General features: G+C 36.3%; 3 protein-coding genes across 3 annotated transcripts; all 3 read left to right on the forward strand.

Annotated features, from left to right (window-relative positions):
* The first annotated feature begins 1097 nt into the window (after positions 1–1097).
* Positions 1098–2738, forward strand: LOC125196708 (peroxidase 25-like). The gene is given in 5 exon segments (XM_048095320.1): positions 1098–1225; positions 1227–1325; positions 1399–1578; positions 1703–1865; positions 2244–2738. Coding segments are annotated over 5 exon segments (972 nt in total). The 5' UTR covers positions 1098–1117; the 3' UTR covers positions 2666–2738.
* Positions 2739–9442: 6704 nt separating this feature from the next.
* LOC125196102 (heme oxygenase 1, chloroplastic-like) lies at positions 9443–12404 on the forward strand. The gene is made up of 4 exons (XM_048094477.1): positions 9443–10142; positions 11447–11670; positions 11979–12086; positions 12174–12404. Exons 1-4 carry the CDS (start codon positions 9758–9760, stop codon positions 12264–12266), a joined length of 810 nt encoding a protein of 269 aa, XP_047950434.1. The 5' UTR covers positions 9443–9757; the 3' UTR covers positions 12267–12404.
* A 9075-nt stretch (positions 12405–21479) lies between these two features.
* LOC125193176 (berberine bridge enzyme-like 15) lies at positions 21480–23219 on the forward strand. Its single transcript, XM_048090930.1, has one exon. The coding sequence runs from the start codon at positions 21487–21489 to the stop codon at positions 23095–23097; it is 1611 nt and encodes a 536-aa protein (XP_047946887.1). The 5' UTR covers positions 21480–21486; the 3' UTR covers positions 23098–23219.
* The last annotated feature ends 428 nt before the right edge of the window (positions 23220–23647 follow it).

A 23647-nucleotide genomic window follows, 5' to 3' on the forward strand; every position in this document is an offset into this window, starting at 1 on the left:
CTAATTAAGTTCATGTTCTACTAATATGATACAGAGTTTTTTACAAATTTTTTTAACGAACCACTATAATTAAACAACTCCGAAAAATTGAATTCTTTCAATAAAATACATGATACTACTTGCAATACATACATATCATGACACCTTAGTTTTTCCTTTGTCAAAACCTAGGGTATATATAGTTTCATACCAACAACACTTTCTTTAGACACTCAATTGACTACTAAGCGTCTAATTATCTAGATTTGAAGATATTTAAAAACTATATTGTCGAAAATTTCTTTGAAAGAAACCCACAAGGAAAAGTAACACCGACATGAATTTTATATCCTCAACAGCATAAAGGTATAGATGAGTAGTTTCATTCATCTATAGGGTGCTTTTGGTGAAAATACATTGGTTTATCATGATATAATGATCTTATCATAATTTGACTCAAGCAATTATTTATACGTACACGGTACATCACTCAAGGACATAAAGTTGGATTTAGATGAATTTTGGTAAAGATTAAATTTTCGTTGTTGGATAAGGTGAAGGTGAATACTTTGGCAGCCGTTGATTCGCCCAACTATTATTGAGGCTAAAGCTTCCACTAAATCATATTACCAATCCAAACCAGTGTATTTCTTACTATTTTGCACATTTGGTTGTCAAACAAAATTTGTGATATTTCTTGAGGTTAATTAAAAGAATAGTTTGTACTCTGTAGTATCATTTTCAAATTTCCAATACTGTACTCGTTCCTTTTAGTATTACAACGTGAGTCAATATATATCTTAAAAAATGAAATTAAATGCCAAATACTATCATTTGCTACTTATAATTTATGATCAATCCCCATGTTTCATGTTACTAGTCTAGTGCACACCAGATGTATATTTTACACAAGTAGTACTATTTACATTTTACTGACAAATCAAGAAACTATACACCTCAAATGAAAATCACTCCACTAATGTAAATCATGCAAATGCAACAAATCCTAATATAATATTCTCATGCTTCACACGTCTAACCTCCACTAATTCAAAATCGATCGATCAATAATTGAGCCAACAACACACACACTCATATAAATATGAGCACAGATTAAGTTGTAGTGAATCTTAAAAAAATGGAGTGTCTACACTTAGTCTTGATGGTGGCGATGACGACGGTGGTGGTAATGTATGGCGAGGCCGATTTAAAGACCGGCTTCTACTCTTCATCATGTCCAAAATCCGGAGTCGATCGTGCGGTCCACCGTGGAGAAGTACTTCGACAAAGACCCCACTCTTGCTGCTGCCTTGCTTAGGCTCCATTTTCATGATTGTTTTGTTCAAGTAATTAAACCAAATTCATAACAATGCTATTTTGCTTCTATGTAGTAAAAGGTTGATTAATCGTACGTTTCAGGGTTGCGACGCGTCGGTTCTGATTGATTCGCCTTCATCTGAGAGAAAAGCATTGCCTAATCTGGGGCTGAGAGGCTTCCAAGTGATTGATGATGCCAAGTCTCAGCTTGAGGCCGCATGCCCTGGCGTCGTCTCCTGCGCTGATATCCTAGCACTGGCTGCTCGCGACGCTGTCGATCTAGTAAGCATTTTCACATATCACAAATAAATAGTACTACTAGTAGTACTACTATGTTTTTATCTTTATATTATGAGAATACAATATTTTGTTAGTTACTTACCACTTTGTTACATTATTTTTTGAGAGTGGTGGCCCAAGCTGGGGAGTGCCGACTGGGAGAAGAGACGGCCGCGTTTCTTTGTCGTCCGATGCCTCCAACTTACCCGGCCCTGCGGACTCTGTTGCTGTCCAGAGGCAGAAGTTTGCAGCCAAAGGCCTAGATGACCATGATCTTGTCACACTAGTTGGTAAACATACTGAATTTTGATAACAACATTTTCCTCTTTTCATTGCTTATAACATTAAGATCAAACCCTCTACATCCATCCACTGCAACCAAAAAATCGGGTAAAAACACTTTTTAATGCTATTAAGGATGCTAATTTGTATGTTTAATTATATACCAACATTTCATAAAATGTCCTTATTGTTAGTGTCCTAACTAAAATTAAGGGACACAAATAGAAGCGTCCTAAAAAAGCAAAAGATTAAGATAATTTTCGTTCAACTTAAAGACGCTTTCTTTTGCATCCTAAATTATGGTTATTTTTAAAAATTTGCATATCAATTCCAAAATGATAAGTTTTTAGTAGTGATCGTAATTCATATCACATACATCTATGCAGGAGCACATACGATAGGGCAAACGGACTGTCTGTTCTTTCGATATCAACTCTACAACTTCACCATAACGGGGAGTGCGGATCCGAGCATAACCCAAGCGTTCCTGCAGCCGTTGCAAACGCTCTGCCCAAAAGCCGGGGATGGCTCACTGAGAGTGGCTCTGGACAAAGACAGTCAGCTCAAATTCGACGTTAGCTTCTTCAAGAACGTTCGAGATGGCTATGGGATTCTCAAGTCCGACCAGAGGCTGTGGGGCGACGCGTCTACACGACGAGTGGTGGAGAATTATGCGGGGAATGTGAGAGGGTTGCTTGGTGTTAGGTTCAATTTTGAGTTCCCAAAAGCTATGATCAAAATGAGCACCATCGATGTCAAGACTGGTGTTCAAGGGGAGATTAGGAAGATATGTTCCAATTTTAATTGACTCAATCATCTAGATTCATTTCCATCATCTTTAAATTACTAGTAGTAATATTCGATCTAGTATGCTTTTCTAATCTTCTGTTATTTCGACTATTCATTAACGTATACTGACCTTGAAATTTAAATTCATTTACACAAAAAAAATGAAGACATTCACTAACTATCGGCTTGACATAAACTGTTGGAAAGAAATCAAAGGAGATCAAGTCATGGAAGAATAAATCAAGGAGATCGGAAATTGATTCTATGAATATCTTTTACCATATATTAGGCTATCAAATTAGGGTAAATCTTTACCATAAATATTGTATCCCTAAGCCTATTTAGTGTAAACATTGGTGAACATAAGTAGAATAAGAATGATATTTCAACATGGCATCAGAGCAAGGCTCATAAAATCATCATAGCCCCAAAAATAATTCCCAGCCGCAGTTAAGGCAAACCAAAACCAAACCAAACCATGGCAGACGACGACGATGTTAAACCCAGAAACACAGACGACTCCAAATTGAGAGTAAGCAAAAGTGTTACTGTTGCGGTCAAGCTCAACGGAATGAATTATCAGTTGTGGGCTCGATTGATGAAAATTCAGATCGGAAGTAGGAGGGTGCTCAAGCACATCACCGGCACTCCACCACCACCAGCACTAGGGGCGGCCGATTTCACGGATTGGGAGGAGACAAACTTGATTGTTTTCTCATGGATATTGGACAATATCGAAACTGATATTATGATCAACTTTGCCCATCACCAAACTGCCCAAGCTTTGTGGGAAAGCTTGGCCGTGACGTTCGAAAGCTCCGCTGATCCGTACCGACTTTACAACCTGGAGGAGAAAGCAGGAAAAATCACACAAGGAGAACAGGATCTCGAAACATATTGGCGGCACTTACACGAGACATGGATCGACGTGGATCGACGCCAACATCAGCCCATTGATTGCTGTGACAAAGGGACCGGGCAGTTCCGGCGGTACAGCGGAACGCGGCGGTTGTTCAAATTCCTAACCGGCCTCCACCCGCGAAACGACTCAATTAAACGGGACATTCTCAAGGAGACTCCTTGGCCCTCAACGGAGGTCGCATACGGTATGGTCAAAAGGGAAGCCGCTCGGCTCAAAATTATGCCGACAACAATCACAGATCCAACCCGGTGCAACCAATGATTCCGCCTCATCATCAGGCGGCGTAGGTCTCGGCTTTGCTGCCCGAAACCAGCAACGAAGTGGAGCCCCATCTCAACGCTCCGGTGCGCCAGCCACCGTCAACCGTCGTCCGTTCAAACAAGACAAATCGAAGCTTTGGTGCTCTCATTATGAAAAACAGAAGCATACCAAATAATCGTGCTTCTTGCTCGTCGGATTCCCGGAGTGGTGGGAAGAAAATCAGAAAGCCAAGGCAAGATTGGCAATCGGGGGTAAACGACGGTGGAGGAGGACTGTTTCCAGCCGTCGGAGCGGGCAACCAAGAGACCGCCGACGCTCACGGATGGCAATGAGAGAACGGGAGAGGAGCAGCGGTCGGAGAAGCGGCATTCGCCGAGTTTCAGAGAGGAGGAGGCGGCGGAAATTATGGAGGTAAAGGATTGGGGTTTCTTAACCTTAATCCTATTTCTGAAAGTTTAATTAAGTCCCCCAGAAATGATATATTACAGATTTTACCCCATGACTTGCATATATGCCCTTCGAAACTTGAAAATTTGCATTCTGTACCCCATGCTAATAATAGTGTGCAATTAAAACCTGTGGATATGCAAAATTCGAAAAAGGACCCCGGGATTTCAGAAAACCCTTTTTTAAGCCATAGTTATTTTGCACCCTTGGAAAATGTTCATATTGCTTGTATGGCCCAGAATGTGCAAAACAGTGCTGAAAGTGGATGGATTTTTTATTGTGGGGCTACAGATACCATGGCATATGATAGGAATAATTTTTCTACCTTTAGTGAATCAACTAAAAACCAAATACAGACTACTGACGGTGAATTAACTTCTGTAAATGGGAGTGGAACTATTGAAATCTCTCCAAATTTGAAACTCTCGAATTGTCTTTATGTGCCAAAATTGTCTCACAAGTTAATGTATATTAGTCATGTGATTAAGGAGCTAAATTGTACTCTATTGATGCACCCAAATTTCTGTATTTTACAGGATATCAAGACGAGGAGGATAATTGGGTGTGGCACTGAGTGTCAAGGCCTCTATTACGTGGATGAGATAGCTCACCAAGGTGGCGTCGCGATGCTTGCTCACGGATCTGTCGTTAGGGAAGCTTGGCTGTGGCACCGAAGAGTGGGACATCCTTCTTCGGGTTATTTTAAATTGTTTTTTCCAAAAATTTTCCAGTTTAAAGACATTTATTGTGAATCTTGTGTTTTGGCTAAAAACCATAGACAATCTTTTAAATCCAGTGATACGCGTGTTAAAGATATTTTTTCACTTATTCATGCCGATGTGTGGGGCCTTGCGTCTATTACTGGTGATCATGGTTTTAAATATTTTCTGCTGTTTGTGGATGATTGCACTAGAATGACTTGGGTGTATTTTTTGAGAAATAAATCTGAAGTGTTTGAAACACTTGTCATCTTTTTTAAAATGATTCAGACACAGTTTCACAAAACTATCTCTATCCTTAGATCAGATAACGGTAGGGAATTTGTCAATGGAGACATGGAAAATATTTTTAAAAAACAAGGGCTAGTTCATCAAACAACTTGCCCGTACACACCGAACAAAATGGGGTCGCTGAAAGGAAAAATCGAAATCTTCTTGAGATAACTCGAGCCTTATTTTTTTTACTCAAACGTCCCTAAATTCCTTTGGCCCGAAACTGTTGCTACTTCAGTATATCTTGTAACCGTCTTCCCACAAAAATACTTGACACGAAAACACCCATCCAAGTACTTTCAAAAATGGCAAAAATTCCTGAATCCCTCACCCTTCCGCTTAAGATTTTTGGGTGTTCTGTCTATGTGCATATTCCGAACTGGATAAACGACTTCCTGAGCTAGCTTAGACAGACGAAAAGCGAAACGTAGGGATCATTTCCTAAAACGGCATAGTACGACTGGAAAAGCTGCAAATTAACTAACCTAAGGACTAACTAACAGCGACATCATCTTCTCTAATTTTTATAACGAAACAACCGGTGAAAAACAGAGCAAGCAAAGATCGAAACAGGGCTGACGGAATTAAACCGATGAACACAAAGAACGACTAAAACTAACACAGATCCATGACTACTAGAAGAGGCGAGCAAGTAAATAGAATTCAAAACATCATATCCATGCAATTGTGAACAGATCTACACGTCGGATGCTTCATCCACTCCGGATCCAAGCCATCCACAACAATCAAGCACCATTTCCATCCCCGATCGTCACAGATTCAACAAGATTCAACCGATCAACTACAACTTCCAAGCAATTCAAACTCCAAACTCAAATCAACCAACAATATCCACCAAAGCAAACAAATGAAAGGACAATATCATAACTGAAACCCAAAATAGAAACATCCATAGCAAAATACGAAGTATCCAGCGGGAGAATAACAAAACATAACCGAGCTTCGAACAGCGAAGACTCGGGAAAATATGGAATGTAAACAGAAAAGCAGTAAACAATTGTATCTTAACCTCCGTAGAGGCGGTGTTACACCACGGCCAAATCGGAAACGTGAACTCCCCATAATGATCCCCCTTGGACAAAGATCTTGCTCCTCTCTCTATAACACAGCCAAAGAACCGCACTTCAGTATATGAACCTCTCTTGTCAGAATCTCCTAGCGCCACGAGACGCTCTATCGGACCCGCACAGAGATTCGATTATTTCCAGTCACAGTCCCCACTCGCTTCTACTCATACAAGAAAGGATAACTGAGGCTGAGACATATACCATGTATAGGGAGTTAGTTAGCACTGAGGCGTCATATATTTCATGTATGTTAGTTAGACTTAGGAGACCCATTACTCAATTATTTTAGTCCAGATTTTTTTGAAATTTCATGGCTCACCTTTTTGGATACAACTTAGAGATCATTATGAATTGTATATTTCGTTATTTAAATATATTTCTCTAAATTTTAAATATATAGAGCTTCTAGACTATTCCTGTGATTCTCATTTTGCCCTCCAATCGGATGCTCCTCAGTCTAGTAACTCTGCCTTCTTCCGCTCACTTTTCCCGCCAGCTTCTTCTTCCAGGCAATCTTCGTCTTCTTCCTGGGGCTGGCGATTTCTCTACACACCTGGCTTACAAAACCTTGTTAGACCCAGGAAATCACAAAATTTATCCCTATAACCAATGTATGAAATTAGCCTTATCAACCGGCCGATACTCCAATGGCTCAAAACCACGGATTGCAGATAGTATAAGGGGCGGAACCCACTCAACGTGCAAGATATCAACGCTTAGTCCGGAAGTTGATCTACTTATTCCACACCAGGCCTGGCATTGCCTACATAGTTGGCGTGGTAAGCCAGTTTATGCACAAGCCTCAAGTAGCCCATTGGGAAGCAACTCTGCGGATTGTTCGATACTTGAAAGGGACACCTGGTCATGGAGTCATGTTCGAGAAGCATGGGCATATGGACGTACACGGATTCACTGATGCTGATTGGGGTACTTCACATTTGTTGGGGGCAATCTAGTCACCTGGCAAAGTAAAAAACAGAAGGTGGTAGCTCTATCAAGTGATGAGGCAGAATTTCGAGGTATCAAAAGTGGATTGACTGAAGTTCTGTGGTTGAAGAAACTAATGACAGAGTTGGAATTAATGCCCAAGAAGCCCTGCAAAATGTTCTGCGACAATAAGGCAGTGATTAGTATATCTGAGAATCCGGTGCAACATGATAGGACGAAACATGTTGAAGTGGATCGTCACTTTATCAAGGACAACATCGAAACAAAGATTGTGGAACTATCATTTGTCAGATCTGAGGATCAACTAGTTGATATTCTCACCAAAGCTGTGGACTCGGAGAGCTTTCGTGAAGTGTTTGGCAAGTTAAGTATGGGTGATCCCCTTACTTAACTTGGAGGGGAGTGTTGGAAAGAAATCAAAGGAGATCAAGTCAAGGAAGAATAAATCAAGAAGATCGGGAATTGATTCTGTGAATATCTTTTACCATATATTAGACTATCAAATTAGCTTAAATCTTTACCATAAATATTGTATCTCTAAGCCTATTTAAAGGCGTGTAAACATTGGTGAACATAAGTAGAATAAGAATGATATTTCAACATAAACAAATCGTCAAGTTATCGTACTCTTATTGTGTCGAGAATATAAAGAACTAAGTCATTAACTTCATGAGTGTGTGAATAGACTCTTTTACTTGTGTTAAAACTGATTTGATGAATCCTAAATTTATGGATTGTTCGGTTGTATTGCTAGGAAAAATCAAGAATGAAAATTGCAATTATTACAATGAGTTGTAAAGATAAAGATTAAATTTATAGTACTAGTATGTTGTTTGGAAGATATAAGATTAAATTAAGATAAAAAAAAATTGAAATTATTTTGTAGATTACGCCAAAAATGATTTTTTTTTTCTCATAAATATACTCCGTATTAACCATAATTTCATTACAAAACAATAATAAAAATTAATAAAAATATTTAATTTTAGTTTTTTATGCGTTAGTTTGATTCTAAACCTATTGTCAAGAGTTTAATGAACTACTAGTAGTATATGATTGGTTTTTAAAACCTATTAGATATAAATTGATTATTAGTGTTCATAAATTGATTATTCTAGTAGTATAATTTTTCAATTAAAAATTAATTATAATATTTTACTACTTCGTTTCTTAAAAGTAGAAACTATTTTCATTTTGATCAATTCCTTACAAATAGAAATTTTCTAAACTTTCCATTTTAAAAAGTGGACTGTACAATACACTAATTCCACTATTTTTTTTCTTCTTTTTCTCTTACTTTCCTCATTTTTTTCTTTCTCTTTCTTATATTTTTTTCCAATCATTCATTAAAACTCCAGTCATTTCAAAAGTTTCCATTTTCAAGGGTATTAGTAAATACTCAAATGATTTATTTAGGAATGGAACACTGTCAAGGAGACGCAACTAAAATTAAGATAGTAGTACTAATTTTTTTGTTATTGTATAAAAACAATAATCTTCTCTCTCAAGCTCAATAATTTTAAGCAACTAACATAAGATAATCTCTACTTATTAACTTGCGTCGACTTACATAGGTGGACAAAGTAAGGAGAGGAGGAGCTTAGTTTTAACCAAATCATTCTTTTTCTACTTGGTTTTTAATGATGAGTTTATGCTTTTGAAAATCTTGCGGAGAATAGGAAAAGAAATGGGTGCCGAAATAATTTAAAGAAGAAGAAGAAATCGTAAAGTAAAAGGTTACCACACTAATAATTACTCAATCCTTCATAATTAATTTTCTTTCCGCCAACAAAGAAATGAAAAAGATATTTTCACCACTTTTAAAGCCTGTGTTACGTAGAGTGGGTAACTCTCTGGAAAGGATAAATTAAAATTTGTTATCTCTGCGCTAATATCTCAGTTCCTTGTGCAATTGGGAGCATAAATTTTGTTAGCTGCACCTTAAACAAGAATAAAATTTGATGGTACCAAAAAAACCATGTCACTGTTTACACTCCACAAGGCACATATATTAAAAAAGAATTGATTTTTTTGTAATAATATAAAAAACGAGAGCCAAGAAGCTGATACGACGCCGTATGGGCTAAAACACCCACCAAAGGCCAGAGTTGGCGTAGCGTGACGCTGTATCTCTCTCTCTCTCTCTCCTCCTTCAATAGAGAAAAAAAAGGGACGGATCTATCCAATTGGAATTTCCATGGCGGAATAACCGTTATCCCTTCTTTTGATTTATTTTTTATACAGACAATCGCGAAATCCAGAAACATTTATTCACATAAAATAATCTTCCCCTCTTGTCTATTGCAATTCTTCAAACCGCCATTATTGCAGCCATACCTGTGCTTATTTTTCTCCACATTCTTATCTTGTTTGCACTCAACTGCAATATTAAACTACCTGTCTCTATCAACTCTTGACTGCTTCCTTGGATAGCAGCTTCCCCACGCTATACGATGTCTTCTATAACACCCATCTCCAGCGCTCAACCCCTCTTCAAGAAATCTCAATTGGGAGCCTCGCAAAAGCCCCAAGCTCATTTTTTGTCCATGCCCATATCGCCGAAGAAGTCGAGGATGGTGGTGGTTGCAGCAACGACGGCGGCTGAGAAGGGGAAAAAGAGGTACCCTGGCGAGGCGAAGGGGTTTGTGGAGGAGATGAGATTTGTGGCTATGAAGCTGCATACCAAAGATCAAGCCAAGGAGGGGGAGAAGGAGCCGCAGGGGCAGCCTCTTGCTAGATGGGAGCCTAGCGTTGAAGGCTACTTGAGATTCTTGGTTGATAGCAAGTTGGTTTATGATACTCTTGAGAGGATTGTCGACAAAGCCGCTTTCCCTGAATGTGAGTTTTTTTAGATTTAGTTTTTGCTGCTGATGCCTGTTTATCTTTTCCTTTAATTGATTGATTTTTTTATACATATGATCGTTTTATGTGGTTGCTGGATTATTTTAAGAGACTTACTGCCTTACTGGTGATGTATGATTTCTCTTGCAGGATGAGTTTTTCTTTCGTTCTTTGCATTTTTGTGATGCTTTAGTTTGTATTCCTTCTTTTGATCTTGTGTTTATGCTTTACTGAGATTTCATGTCTTTCATATTAAGACTTGGTTTGGTTAGAGGAAATAATATTTGTTTTGCATCCTGATTTTTCATGTTTAAACTTTGGTATAAATGATTTCTCTTACACATATGCTATGCTCTGGCTATTTGTTCTTGGTAATTTGCGCATTGCCCTTGTTGACTTGAGGCTTCTTCAATAATAAGGGGCACCTATTGAATGATTTACATTACAGATGATATGGAGCGTTATGTGTTATTCTGGAAAACCTTGATACTTGGTGTGCTTTCTTCTGAAATGCATACCTGGACTTTAGAAATAAGAAAGACGGTCTTGAGGACATGACAAATATCCTTGGTCTCTGATGTTGGGTGAAAGGAACATTTTTGTCGAATTCTGTGATACACTTGTTATGCTTTAAAATATTCTTGTGATATTATCCAAATATCTTCCGTTCCTCCTGTTTCTTCCTTTCCTACTTTTATAAGCACTAGCCTTAAGGATAGCAGCTCCCGTCAAACATAGTGCAAATTTGCGCAACCCCACATAGGTTCCACATGAAAGTGTGGAATAGCATATAAGTGGGAGTCAGCGCTTTACCTTTGACCATGTTAAGTTAGGAGTCCTAACTTATATACTTATCAATTTGGTGCAATGAACGTGGATCTGGATTGGCCTACACACAGAGGGGCTACCCGGAGGTGTGTGGGGCCAAGGGGCAGCAAATGGGATGGTGGGCCTGTGGCTTTGGGTTTGCCAACGGGCGTCTACTGTCCACGCTTATCATCTTGTGTGAATGATTTAACTGGATATTTCAATACGTTAGTTGTTCCTTGGAAAGTAATTCCTGCAGTGACTAGTTGATTCCATCAATATTTGCTCTCTTTCCATGTACAAGAATGTTTCCTTTCTTAAGTACCTTGTAGACAAACTGTGTTAAGTGTTAGATTTTCCTTTTGTTAATCAGTCTTATTTGCAATACAAATGGAAATTGTGATCAATGCTGTGTCATCAATTGTTTGCTTCCGTTTGTAGCTTAGGATAATAAATTCAGGCTATTTAGTTGAGAGTTGCTTTTGTGCTGTCAGATGCAGAATTCAAGAACACAGGGCTCGAAAGATCAGAAAGGCTTGCAAAAGATCTTGAATGGTTCAAGGAGCAAGGTCATGCAATCCCTGAACCATCATCTCCTGGCATTACCTATGCTCAGTATGTCGAGGAGTTATCTGAAAAAGATCCTCCGGCATTCATTTGCCATTTCTACAATACGTACTTTGCTCACTCAGCCGGTGGCAGGATGATAGGGAGGAAGGTTAGCCGCAATAACATTCTTTTTAAGCCTTCCTGAAAAATACTTGGGCCCATAGTAGTTGATGTTATACTTTCCGATTTCTTCCTTGCACGCTGTGGGATATCGTAATAGATGTGGCAATATGGATTAGAAGATGGTTTATCTTAGACAGTAGCTGCACGACCAGTGACATAATCAGAAATCTAATGCCTTTTTCAGTCGATAAAGACAACGCTCATGTCAACAATATGACACAACTGTGCATACTAATTAGACAGGGTATAAACACTCACTCACTTGCTCACTCTATGCTAGTTTACTATGATCAGGTAGCCGAGAAGATACTGAATGGGAAGGAATTGGAGTTCTACAAATGGGAAGGGGAGCTGTCCCAATTGCTTCAGAATGTTCGGGATAAGCTAAACCGAGTTGCTGAAGTATGAACTTGGCACCCTTATTCCCTGTTTTTATGCAGAATTTTATGAGTTTATAGCTAATGTTTATATGTGTTGGATGGTTGGCAGAATTGGAGTAGGGAGGAGAAGGATCATTGCCTCGAAGAAACTGAAAAATCGTTCAAGTTTTCTGGGGAAATTCTTCGTCTGGTGTTGTCCTAACTCAGACTGCAAACTTGTTATTTACATGTGTAATTCTGAGATGGAATATCTTCTGTACAAATTACTCTCCATCTACCAATGTATCTTCCAAATTAATCACTTATGTTATAATGTCATCATGTCCTGTTTAAAAGTAAATTGCAAATGCATTTATACAATCTCTTGCATCAGAGGGAGTGTTGGGGAGAGTGGCTAATGAGGAGAAAGAGGCTTGGGCCTACTTAGGCCTACAAATATTAACATGCACAATATTTCAAAACTATCCTGGGCTATATATAAATGTATGTATAGCCCAAATTCTTGAACAAGACTATAAATATTTAAGTCAAATGAAAATATTTTTTATTCCTAAATGAGGAGTTTGAGATAAATTTGATTCCCAAATTTCTTGACTAAACTTTTAATTCCAATTGCGACTGAATCTCTCTTAATTTAATTTTTTTTTAACAAATATACAAATTTAAAATTAAATTTTAGTAGGAACCAAACTTTTTAATTGCAGATGTCAGATCAAGAAATTTAATACTAACATATCTATCATACTATATAAATATATTATTATGAGTCCTATTAACCACAAATCCACTTTTAAAGACCGAACTATAGACCAAATTAGGGTCATCTATTTTCTTAATCTTGTGGTTAGGATTAATATACAATTAATTTAATATTTTATTTAATAAAAACTTTTTTATTTTTATTTTAATTTTTATTTAATTTTAATTTATTTTAACTTTTTAAATTTATTTTATTTTATTTTTAATTTATTTTTAATTTTTTAAATTTTTTTTAAATTTTTTTTAAATTTTTTAAGTTTTTTTAATTTTTTTTTTATTCGATAAAAACTTGCTAGAATAAATAATGAACTATATTCACTACATAATGAACTATATTCACTAATAATGAACTAAATGAATGTATGTTATGAAGTAATTTTTCGCATTCATTATATACTGAATTTACTTCAACAGAAAGATAATTATGTCTTGACACATTATGAAGTACTCCCTCCGTCCACGAATAGGAGTCCCGGTTGGCCATTTTCATCCGTCTGCCATTAGGAGTCCCGGTTAGACATTTTATCTTGGGAGTATAAAAAATGACCCCATTGTTCCCTTAATTTAGAAGCTGCAATTAATTTTAATCCACTTTGATTGCAATTTCTCACTCTCTCTCTTAATGTTAGATTTCATTATTCCAAAGAATAAAGCAAATAATAATATAAATGAGTCTCACATTTCACTATCACACACTTTAATTATTACACTCAAACTTTTCTTAAAACTCACACCCAACTCAACCGGGACTCCTATTCGCGGACGGAGGGAGTAATAAACTAATGAAATGAAGTACTAAACTAATGAAATGAAATAATAACATAACTGAATGAAGTAATAAACTAACGGAATGAAGTAATAAACTAACGGAATGAAGTACTAAACTAATAGAATGAAGTAATAACATGACTGAATGAAGTAATAAACTAACGGAATGAAGTAATAAACTAACGAAATGAAGTACTCCCTCCGTTTCTTCATAGTTGAGTCATTTTACCATTTCGGGAAGTTTCTTCATAGTTGAGTCATTTCCTTATATGATAACTTTTTCTTCTCTCTTACTTTACCATCTCTTACTTTACTCTCTCTACTTTATTCACTTTATACTTTATTCTCTCTACCTTTTCCTCTCTCTTACTTATTTATTTATTTATTTAACACACCCAACATTCATTTATAAAACTCTGTGCCGAAAAGTTCCGCCTCAACTATGAAGAAACGGAGGGAGTAATAAACTAATAGAATGAAGTAATAGCATGAATAGATGAAGTAATAAACTAACGGAATGAAGTAATAGTACGACTGAATGAAGTAATAAGTTCATAACATACTTCATTTAGTTCATTATTTAGTTCATTATGTAGTGAATATAGTTCATTATTTTCTTCCAGCAAGTTTTTATCGAATAAAATAAATTAAAAATAAATTAAAAATAAATAAATAAATAACGTTTTTATTTAATAAAATATTAAATTAATTGTAAAGTAATCATAACCATAAGATTAAGAAAAATGAGTGGCCCAAATTTGGTCTCTAGTTCGGTTTTTAAGAAAGGTTTGATCAATGTCTTTAAGAAGGGTTCGACATTGATCACAAATCTATTATTAAATATGCATAGTAGTATAAGTTTTTTCACACACAATATCAATATATGCTAATAATGATTTTTTTGTGCTAAGACACTTAGAGCACTCCCAATGGTGCCGGCTAAAAGTCGGCGTTTATTCGCCGAGTTATCGCCGACCAATGGGAGAGGTCGGCGATAATTCGCGATTTTTCCTCCCGTTTTATCGCCAACCGGCGAAAAATCGCCGAATTATCGCCGACCACTGCGGGCGATAATTCGGCGATAAATATATTTTTTATTTTTTATTTTTAATTTTCCCCCTATAAATACACACCTTCTCTTCATTCTCTCCCCATCCTCATCCCTTTTCTCTCTCCATTCTCTCCTCATCCTCATCCCTTTTCTCTCTTCATTTATTTTCTCTCTCTCCATCTATATTTAATGAATTCTGAATCGTCTTCTCATTCTGAATCGTTTTTTTTTTTTACTTTGAATTTTTTTTTCCATTCTTGTACTATTTTTTTTTATTAATTTTCGTCGTTGTAATGTTTACCCGTGTTTAATACAACGAACTTTATTACTATTATTTGTTTTGTCTTATAAATTAAATTAGCTAGTTTTATTATATACAAAAATAAAACAATTAAATTAGTGATGATGTAAAAATGAATGTTGAGTTAGGGAGAAATAAAGGAGAAACCATTGGAGCAGTTGGCTAAAAGTTGGCTAAAAACTGGGGATAAATTATGGTGCTGATGTGGCGCTGATGTGGCAGGAGTTAGGGAGAAATAAGGGAGGTTTTAGGGAAACCGTTGAAAATGCTCTTATATAGTACATGGGTATACTCGGTGGATCCAGTTCATTACAAGGGCTCACTTATATTTTTATTGTATCTGTATGAATTTTTTTTTCTATATTTCATTTTAGATAGTTTACCTTTTATATTCTTTTTGTTTTGACGTTATAGTACTAGTATTTTTTTTGTCAATACAAACTTTTAGTTTAATTGTGCTATAATATATAGGTTTTATTATGTATTTTAATGTACATGACTTTAAAATTTAATATTATTTTCAGATATATTATTATAAATATTATTTTATTTTTAATGTTTTATATATTTATTTATCATAAAATTTGTATCCCAAATTCAAAAGGTTTGGATCCGCCACTGTGGGTATATCAATATTATGTATGTACTAATACTCCTTCCGTCTGTGAATAGAGATCCCATTTTCCTATTTTGGTATGTTCGTGAATAAGAGTCTCAATTCAATCTACACTTTTGACATTCCATCAACTCATTATAGTACTACTATATACAAATAAGACTAATATTATATTGATTTTCTTCAGTTTATGGCACACAAACTATCCGTTATATTTACACAAAATTAGTGTACATATTGACGATTTTCTTCCATAACTACATTAGTTTTGATGGAAATCTTTGAAATTAAGATACTATCAGACTCCTATAATCTTTTATTTTTGACACAGACATTTGATTTAAATTCAATAATTTTACATAAACAATGCTTATAACGTGTGTAGAAAACTGTTATTGAATGCATAAACGGAGAAAATCACGCAAGTTGTGGTAGGCAAATTACTGACTAGCATAGTTTCAAAGTGGCATGTGATGAACGATTGACGGATTGAGTAATTCCTCAAATTAATTAATAAAGTATGGAGTACATATTAATATCCAATGAAAAGAATAATGGAAGGAAAAATGACCAAGTCAATGTATTGTTTAGTGCTTACTCTATAATTCCTTTTAGTTGTGCAATTTGCATAGTCATTAAATATGGAAGGTTAGCGATGTTTTCTAGTCTAACAAAATACATCATAACATTCTTGACTTGTCCAACTTGTCTAATATATTAGGCTATTCAAATCCAATTCTTAGAATATTAAAGATATAGTTATATAGGTTGTACTGTACATAAATATCCCAAAAGTTTGAATATCAATTTTTATCGTGACATAACTAATACGTGTGTCTCTAGTATTTTTTTAACATAGTCAATATAGTAATGGTTTTTATTTTCCATTCATACACTAGTTATCATCAATAACTAATGAATATATCACGGCAGTTTTTTAAATTATGCTTATGAGTTAAAGCAAATTAAAAAAAAACGGATTGTTAATTTCTAGATTGAAATTGAAAAATATTGTGATGTAATAATAATAAGAAGAAAATTTTGAAAAATAATAATAATGAAATTGTTTATTTTAAATTATTGAAATAAATGGAGTTTCTTAAAACAACTTTGTGTATGAATTGGAAATATCCCCTTCCCTTATAATAGGGTAAATACCTTTAAAAAAAATTACAATAAAAAATAGAGTAAATCTAAACTTTTGAAAATTAATGAAAATGACAATATAAATACTATAATTATGCTATTTTATCGCTCTCTTCTTACAAACGATTGATTAAAGAAATGTACGTAATAACGTAAATCACTTAAAATTCAAGCCTACGGATTGTGTCGGGTGTTTGATGGGATTTTAGGACTTATGTTCATATTATACGACAATTTTCGTGGATGGTTTTATTACTATATTTTATTTCGAGCTATATTAATTGGTCTCACTGGCTCTTGGACCAGACGAAAAAAGTACAAATAAAAGAATTCATTTTGGAAATCAAATAATTGTGAACTTTCCTGGAAAAAGTAAATGCAGTAATTTAGTAATTTACAGTATATCGTATTCATCTTGTTTTCATTTATAATAAGTGATATCGTTCGATTAGTCCAGCTAAAAAATTAAACAAAGAAGTAAAAGAAAGAAAGTAAAAAAGAAGATTAAGAAGAATAATAAAAAGAGAGAAAATAGACTTATGGATAGTCAGTCAACTAAAAATTATTGGTCGCAACTTGCAATACTTAATGCTGCCCAATTTTAGAATATCTTCAAATAAATGTTTTGAATATGTTAGTAGAAAGTTATTGATGCTAATGCAAATATATAGTGAACTAATATAGTTTACGTTAAAACACATATTAGTATAAATTTTAATGAATAAAACATTAAAATGTACAAAGCGAAATATGCATTTTGCTTTTATGTAATTTCTTAGTGACGAGGTTAATGATGAAGGGGATGAAAAATAGGAGTATATGATGGTTCATTAATGGAAACAACAAAATGTAAATGGGTTACACGAATACAATTTGACACTACTATTAGAAAAGGTCGTGATTATATTAATGCTTTGGAATTTTCATGATATTGACAACATTAATGTTCAGCCCTAAAATGAAGTCTTGGAGCTGCCCGCACTAGCGTGCTCAGTTGTTGCTCAAAACACGCTGTGGCAGACTTGGCAGTAATTTCTAATTTCGTTAAATTCAATTTTCTCTTTCTAACTCACAATTTTTTAGTAGAAGTCAAATGCTGAAGCATGCATCAGTGATCAGAGGGTCATATTTATCTATCTAACTAACTAGGCAAACATTATGAACTTTTAAAAAATCAAATTTTCTCTTTTTAACTCAATTTTTTTATATAGAAGTCAAATGTTCATGCCCATGTAAGAGACTCAGAGGTTCATATTTAGAGCATCTCTAATGGCTTTAGGCCAGTTACAGGCTAGCCTGTGGCTAGCCACTCTCTTCCTGCCACGTCATCAGTACTAAAATTCCACCTGCTACATCATCATTTTAATCAAATAGGCTAGCCGCAATAAAAATAATTCAAAAACTACATTTACGGAATTAAACACAAAATACGGAATTAAATTTACGACACATATACGGAAAAATTCGTTAATTTTATTTAAATAAAAAAAGTACATTAACTAAAAATAAAAAAATTACATAATAAAAAAAATCTGGACTTCCACACACGAGTCACCGCCCCACTCTACTCCTCATTAATTTATTAAAAAAATACATTAAAAAATGCAATAAAAATGCAATAATTTTATATAAATTAAAAAAAATCCATCCTAAAAAAAATTACATAATTCAAAAAACTCAAAAAAAAAATACATTAAAAATGCAATAAAAAATGCATAAAAAAATACATTAAAAATGCAATAAATAAAAAAAATGCATAAAAAAATACATTAAAAAAAATGCAACCGGCTAGCCGAAATTGAGCCTACAATGGCGGATAGCGGGATCGGCCAGCGGTCGGCTAGCGCCCACAAATCGGCTAGAGCTCGCCGATCGGCTAGCCGAAATGCCACTGGCCGGTTCCAATAGTTCGGCTAGCTGACCGGCTAGCGACGCGAATCGGCTAGCCGCAATTGGAGATGCTCTTATTTCTCTAACTAACTAGTTCAATTATGCAAACATTATGAACTTTTAAAACATTGTACCTTATTAGTAGTTTAAAAGGATTATTTGCTTGTAAAATGATATACTTTATCTCAATTCTAATTTAGGATAGCATCTTTCAAATTTGTGCGGGAAGTACCAATCCATAATTTTATTTAGATTAGGGATGGGTAGGTACGGTATACATTACCGAAACTACTTTACCGTATACCTTACCATAAATACGGTATGCGAAAAAGTTATACCTTTACCTTACCAAAGTTTTTATTTTCGGTATGACGAATTTCCATACTGATACCGTACCTCATTTTCGGTATACCGTACCGAAGTTCGGTATACCTTACTTTTGCGGTATACCTTACTTTCAACATCAATTAATATAGAAAATTAGAGTTTTTAGAATATTATTTATATTTTATAATTTTAAAAATAAATTAAATATAATTTATTCATAATTATATTTATATTTCACAATAGATTTTATAATTTAAAAATATATAAAATATATTTTATATGTAATTATGTTTATATTTTTGTGGTATATACCTTAGTTTACGGTATATACCTTAATTTACGGTATATACCGAATTTCGGTATGCTATGGTATACCGCGGTATTTGAAAATTCATACCGTTACCTTACCGGAATCTTTCGGTAAGATATCATACCGTACCGAAAATTCGGTATTTTCTGTATTTTTTCGGTTCTATAAGACCGGTATTTCGGTATTTCAATATGTTTCCCCAGCCCTAATTTAGATCTTGCATATTAGACGCTGGCCATATTTGCCGTTGCAAAAATTCCTGTGTCTAAACCGAGCGGCGGGTTATATTACATCATATTTTTCATTGTTAGAACCTCGTTGGTAGTGGTAGACTTTGATTGAAAGTTAATTAAGGGCAAAATATTTGAAAAGAAGTGAGAGAGGTAATGATGATGCTTACTTCTTCGTCCATTTGAAAACTTGAAACACTGTGCCCATGTGTTGAAGTTGAAGATCTCCCACAATGAGAGACCATTCTATTGTTGTTAGTTTTCTCATCCTCTTTTTCAAGAGTTGTGGCTCCTCGTTAGGCCTTGTTTCCCATTTAGTGCTCCCTCTTTAGAGTTGTTGCCATTATTGATTTCCAAATGAATACCAAAATTCATAGATACCCCAGTGCTCCCTCTTTAGAGTTGTTGCCATTATTGATTTCCAAATGAATACCAAAATTCATAGATACCCCAGGATTTAAATCATTATGTTATTTTAGGATGTCTATGATTTAAAAAATTATTTATCTTTTTCCACCTATAATATGCATGGACCTGATATTCTATTAACTTTTTTTACTCACAATTCACTACTACATAAAATTAATACTTCATTTGTCTCATTAAAAGTGAAACATTTTTCTTTTTGAGTTGTGCCATTAAAAATGAAGTGTTCTCTAAAATAGAAATATCTCCATCTCTACTTTTTCTATTTTACTTTATTCTCTCTTCATTAACTCATAAAACAAAACTACATAATATCCCGTGCCCAAAAACTAACATTTCGAATTTAATGGGACGGGGAGAGTACTAACATTGAGACCCATATTCCACGAACATTTTTATTCTCTTTCACTCACAAAGTCAAATAATTTCTTAAAATTCGTGTCGAGTCAACATGACTCTTTAAATGGTAGACGGATGAAGTATATTATTATATGATTCTAATAGCAAAATAATTAGATTCGCTGGTTGTGGTTATTTGTCCAATTTAGGCTCCAAAACATTATCTTTAAATGTTTCAACAGGTAACGTGAAAATATCACACAGATATATAAGAGCATTCCCATCCGTGCTTTTAAATAAGAGCATGGAGGTGGGCCCGGACCCACTTTTACTCCTTGTTCTTAGGCAAGAGCACAACACCCACATCCGTGCTCTTTTGCAAGGACAAACTCAAAGGTCCCACCATTCTATTATTCAATTTAAATATTTCAATTACTAAAAATATTTCTACAATATAAAAATACATTAAAAAATAAAAGTTACATAATTAAAATCCTAAAAAATAAAAATTACATAAATAAAATTCTAAAAAATAAAAATACATAATTAAAATCCTAAAAAATAAAAATTACATAATTAAAATCCTACAAATTAAAAATTACATAATTTTTAATGTTGAAGTGGGAGTATTTATAGATGAAAATGTGAATTTTGGGGAAAAAAATTGAAAAATAAATTAAAAATGTGTAGAAAACGGATATAATTTATTGGGAAGTGGGAAAATATTTTTTTTTATTTAAAAATATTTTTTTTAAAATTAAATTCGATTAAAAAAAAGAATAAAAAAAGAATTTCTAATGGCTAAGCCGTTGGCCAATCACAGCCCGCCATGTCGAGCTACTCAGCGGCACGGACGTGCTCTTAGCTAAGAGCACCGCCCTGCCGCTGGCAAGAACGGACAAGCTGCATTGGCGGACGAGCAGTGTCCCCGCCACTGGTACGGACGGACAGGGCACCAATGTGGATGGTCTAATATGATTACATACCAATTCCTAATTACAAAAATAAAAGCAGAGCCCTTATTACGTTGTATCATACGCATGTGATTCGAATTTATGTAATCTACAAATTTATGTAGTCTACTCTGAGCACATAACAATGGGACCTAATGTTTTCATACGCGTATAAAATCATAATTCATTCATTCTTCATAAGTGTGCCGTGGTTGACTTAGTCCAGAGATAAAATTCAGTGTAATTCATATTTTGCATCTCTATAAATAACATCAACATTTGGTAAGTAAACACACCAACCCAAAAATGAATCCTCACACCTCAATAATCCTCACCTCTTTTCTACTCCTACTCTCCATCTCAACCGCCACAAAACCCCCTCGAATCCAAGACTCATTCCCAAAATGCGTAGCCAAACACACCGATAGATTCACACCTTCAAACACCTCCACCTTCTTCGGCGCCCAAACCTCTCTCTACACCTCCCTCTTACACTCCACCGCCCAAAACCTCCGCTGCCTCCTCCCCTCCATGCCCAAGCCGCTCCTCATCTTCACGCCGCTCACCGAATCCCACGTCCAAGCCGCCGTCCTCTGCGCCAACCACCTCCGCGTCCACCTCCGCATCCGCAGCGGCGGCCACGACTACGAGGGCCTTTCCTACACATCGGAACTCAAATCCCCGCCGCCGTTCATCCTCCTCGACCTCGGGAAGCTCCGCGCCGTCGACGTCGACATCCGCTCCAGCACCGCGTGGGCCCAGGCCGGGGCCACCATCGGCGAGCTCTACTACCGGATATCGGAGAAGAGCAAAACGCACGGCTTCCCCGCTGGTTTATGCACCAGCCTCGGCGTCGGCGGCCACATCACCGGCGGCGCGTACGGCCCGATGATGCGGAAGTACGGCCTCGGAGCCGACAATGTCGTCGACGCCAGAATCGTCGACGCCAACGGAAACGTCCTGGACAGGAAATCCATGGGGGAGGACACGTTCTGGGCGATCAGAGGCGGCGGCGGCGGAAGCTTTGGAGTTATATTAGCATGGAAGGTCCGGCTCGTCAGGGTCCCACCCACAGTAACGGTTTTCACCGTACCGCGCACGATAGAGCAAGGCGCGACCAAAATCTTATACAAATGGCAGCAAATCGCTGACAAAATCGATGAGAATCTTTTCATCAGAGTAATAATCCAGCCTGTCCCTGCAGCGGCGGCAGGAAACAGGACGATTATGACCGCGTACAACGCGGTGTACCTGGGCCGATCCAGCTCGCTTCTGAGAGTCATGAGCTCGAAATTCCCGGAGCTGGGGCTGACGAGGAATGACACGAAGGAAATGAGCTGGATCGAGTCGGTGGTGTACATGGGGAGCTTCCCCGAGGGGACTCCGACAGCAGTGCTGCTGTCGGGGAAACCAGCGTTCGTGAACTACTTCAAGGCGAAGTCGGATTTCGTGAAGGCGGCGGTGCCGGAGGCCGGGCTGGAGGGGCTGTGGAAGGTGATGCTGGAGGAGGAGTCGCCGCTGACGATATGGAATCCGTTTGGCGGGAAGATGAGCCGGATTCCGGAGGGGGAGATTGCGTTCCCGCACCGGAAGGGGGTGGTGTTCATGGCGCAGTATCTGACGACGTGGCAGAGCGAGAAGGTGGATGTGGGGAAGCGGTACGAGTGGATGCACAAGCTGTACGAGTATATGGCGCAGTACGCGTCTAAGAATCCGAGGGAGGCGTATGTTAACTACAGAGACGTGGAGATCGGGATGAATAATTGCAGCTCCGTTGAGGTTGAGGGTATTGGTAGGGAATGGGGGAGTAAGTATTTCAAGGGTAATTTTGAGAGATTGGTGCAGGTGAAGGCTAGAGTGGATCCGCATGATTTTTTCTGGCATGAGCAGAGCATTCCTACCTCGCTCTACAAATAATCTCATCAACTTTGCTTATCTTTTTATTAATTAACCTAATTTTGTTTCTTCTTCTTTTCTCTGTTGTAACTTTTTGTTTGATTCTGAGCTGTTATGTGATAAATACTCCCTCTGGCCCATTAGAGCATGAATAACCCTGGCCCGGATTTGGGCCGCAAGTCCCCTCCACGTCATCATTCCCTCAAACTAGGGGTTCCAGGCCACAATTCCATTAACACCGCAGGCCACAACTCAGGCCACAACTATTCATTTCACAACATATTTTAATCGTAAAATAGAATACGTTGAACAATTAAAACCGAAAAAATCATTTTTAATTCAAAATTAATTAATTATAAAAAAAAATTTAAAAATAGAACAACAAAAAAAAATGCAAATTTTTTTACTATTATTCATCTTCCTCTCGCCCCTCTTCTTCTTCAAAATGCAAAAAAAAAAAAAAAATGCAAAGAAAATCAAAAATTGAGGCTGGTCGCCCCCTTCTTCTTCCCCACCCTATCCCTCTTCTTTCTATTCCAAATGCAAAAAAAATCAGAAATTGAGAGGCTCC

This window comes from Salvia hispanica, chromosome 6, assembly GCF_023119035.1.
Source record: "Salvia hispanica cultivar TCC Black 2014 chromosome 6, UniMelb_Shisp_WGS_1.0, whole genome shotgun sequence".
Taxonomy (NCBI): Eukaryota; Viridiplantae; Streptophyta; class Magnoliopsida; order Lamiales; family Lamiaceae; genus Salvia; species Salvia hispanica.

Excerpts from the sequence above, each read along its gene's own strand:
- LOC125193176 (XM_048090930.1), top strand. The coding sequence starts at position 21,487 with ATGAATCCTCACACCTCAATAATCCTCACCTCTTTTCTACTCCTACTC.
- LOC125196102 (XM_048094477.1), top strand. The coding sequence starts at position 9,758 with ATGTCTTCTATAACACCCATCTCCAGCGCTCAACCCCTCTTCAAGAAA. Across the intron at positions 10,143-11,446 it reads CAAAGCCGCTTTCCCTGAAT|ATGCAGAATTCAAGAACACA; the intron begins GTGAGTTTTTTT and ends TTGTGCTGTCAG. Across the intron at positions 11,671-11,978 it reads GCAGGATGATAGGGAGGAAG|GTAGCCGAGAAGATACTGAA; the intron begins GTTAGCCGCAAT and ends TACTATGATCAG.